Raw genomic sequence first — 2,500 nt, 5'->3', positions numbered from 1 at the left:
AAGAGGAGAAGGGGAAGGGAGGGAGAGGGAGAGGGAGAGGAGAAGGGGAAGGGAGAGAGAGGAGGAGAGAGAGAGAGAAGGGAGGGGAAGGGAGAGGGAGAGGGAGAGGGAGAGAGGGGAGAGGGGAGAGGGAGGGAAAGGAGAGAGAGAGGGAGGAGGGGAGAGGGAGAGGGGAGAGGAGAGAGAGGAGAGAGAGAGAGAGGGAGAGAGAGGGAGAGGGAGAGGGAGAGAGAGAGAGAGAGAGAGAGAGAGAGAGAGAGAGAGTGAAAGAGAGAGAGTGAGAGTGAAAGAGAGAGAGAGAGTGAGAGTGAGAGTGAGAGTGAGAGTGAGAGTGAGAGTGAGAGTGAGAGTGAGAGTGAGAGAGAGAGAGAGAGAGAGAGAGAGAGAGAGATCGTGAGAGAGAAAAGTTTGACCATCTTTGCTGACCACCATCACAAGGTCATTTCCAAGCCTGTCCCCGCAGATCGAGGCCGACGAGCGCCACACGATGGACGTGTCGGAGAAGTACGCCACGCTGAAGATCGCCGGCGCCAACAGGATGGACAAAGGGATGTATGCGCTCAAGCTGACGAATCCGCAGGGCGAAGCCTCGGCCTCATTCTTCGTCACCGTCACGGGTGAGATGGACCCCCGTTTTATGGTTCTCTCTCAGACTCAGACACAGACACAGTCACAGTCACAGAAACGCACGCACGCACGCACGGACGCACGGACACACACAAAGACGCGAACACACACACTCAAAAACACACACACATACACACACACACGCACGAATGTCAAGCTATTATATGTTAACCCTTGATAATATTTCCAACATTGCGATCGATTTCTGATGATGCAATGAAGGCTCTTTCCCAAAACTGTCTTCTCACACCCCATTTAACCTAATATATCGGAGGTTATATCGGCACACATCTTTATCAATTACATTCGTCATTTACATCATACTCTCATACTCCCTCAGACCGACCGGACCCACCCAGCGTGCCAGTAATTACAGACGTGACTGGTACCTCTGTCACGCTTCGATGGGACCCGCCGGCTGATGACGGTGGCTGCAGGATATCAAACTATACTCTCGAATACTTCAGGGTAAGTTAGCCTCATCATTTTTGGCATTGTTGGATACTTTGATGTCCGTTTTTTGAGATTAATGAAGTTCTTACATGATACGTTTGATATCGTTACTTTCTGGAGATTAAGATTTGGTTGGACCATTAGTGAATTCTATGAATGCATGTCCCCGCTTACTTCACATTCACTCTGAATATTATATAAACTAACGCCTTTGCGCTCTGCCAGGTGGGCTGGGACGTGTGGCTCAAGGCTGCGTCCTCTCGAATCACGTGGACGCAGCTCAGTGACCTGATCGTCGGCTCGGAGTATCGCTTCAGAGTTAAAGCCGAGAACGCTTACGGTGTGTCAGAACCCGGGCCAGAGTCCGAGCAGATCCTCATCGAAGACACCAAGAGTCCTACTGGGTACGAGAATGTTGATGTTAGAGACGCACGCCTAGGGCAAACACACACCGGGTGGGGGGACCATCACGATATGGGAGGAGTTGTTGATTTTTCAGGGAATGAATCTGGAGTGGTTATCGAAACGGTAAGTCTTAAATACCAACAGGAGCAGTATGAGGAGGAACTGAGATTGCGCAATTATAACATTTACGAGAGAGAAAATGCGTCCATCCTGGCAGGGGGGTTTGAAGGCTATGCATATGAATACGGGTCGGCAGTGCAGGAGGGTGTCCAGGAGCCTGCAGCGTGGCTCGGTGTTATCTCACCGGTATATACTACTATCCATGACCTTCCTCCAGACGAGGGCGACTCACACTATTACCCCAGTAATGAGACTGTGGCAACGACTCTTCCCTCAAGTCCCCCTCATCAATTCATGTCCCCCTACTCCCCCATGAATGAATGGGGTGGGAGCTTTGAGGAACCGTCTGAAGATGAGGATTCGTCCTCTGAAGACACAGTCACAGCAAACAACATGCAGCAAGGGATGTCTGCTCATGAAGGCCGAGAGCTAACCTTATCTCCCATAGGTGCACAGTGGATGGCTAACGGAAGGATGGCCATTGCTAATCAATTCAGAGTAATATGTGGCGGTCTAGCCAGCATGAATCATCTTGGTAATATCAATGACGGAAAGCGTGAGACAACATACGTCGAAGATTCTCCGAAACGAGAGGACAGCATAGCAAATGAACACATTACTAGTATATCTGCAGAAGATATAGATCAAATAGATAATCAAGATAACCCTCAAGAGAATGGAGATCTACCCGCAAATCAGTTACAAACTTCTGATCATCAGAAATTCTATCAACCTGCCAATCAAAAGGGAAGTCAGAAAGATGTCCCGGCTAATCACTGCAGTATGTATAGGATGGAAGAGCTAGAGGTCTCTCCGCCCCATCTAGAGTATAATCTCTCTGATGAATCAGATCATTCAGCAATCCAAAATTCGTTTAAATCTTTGTCTGATACAG

The 2,500-nt window shown here is 49.2% G+C and overlaps 1 protein-coding gene across 23 annotated transcripts in view; it reads left to right on the top strand.

Moving 5' to 3' along the window:
• LOC122266136 (uncharacterized) overlaps positions 1-2,500 on the top strand; it is a 383,334-nt gene that overhangs the window by 36,553 nt on the left and 344,281 nt on the right. For all 23 annotated transcript variants that reach the window (XM_086542571.1, XM_086542570.1, XM_086542567.1 and 20 more), the window contains exons 7-9: positions 464-617; positions 968-1,095; positions 1,306-1,484. In XM_086542571.1, coding sequence (XP_086398697.1) covers positions 464-617; positions 968-1,095; positions 1,306-1,484 — 461 coding nt within the window. The remainder of the gene's footprint in view (positions 1-463; positions 618-967; positions 1,096-1,305; positions 1,485-2,500) is intronic.

Source organism: Penaeus japonicus, unplaced genomic scaffold (genome assembly GCF_977035675.1).
Source record: "Penaeus japonicus unplaced genomic scaffold, GWHDUDI00000001_assembly GWHDUDI00000012, whole genome shotgun sequence".
NCBI classification, from domain to species: Eukaryota; Metazoa; Arthropoda; class Malacostraca; order Decapoda; family Penaeidae; genus Penaeus; species Penaeus japonicus.
This window is presented reverse-complemented; position numbering and strand designations above follow the sequence as displayed.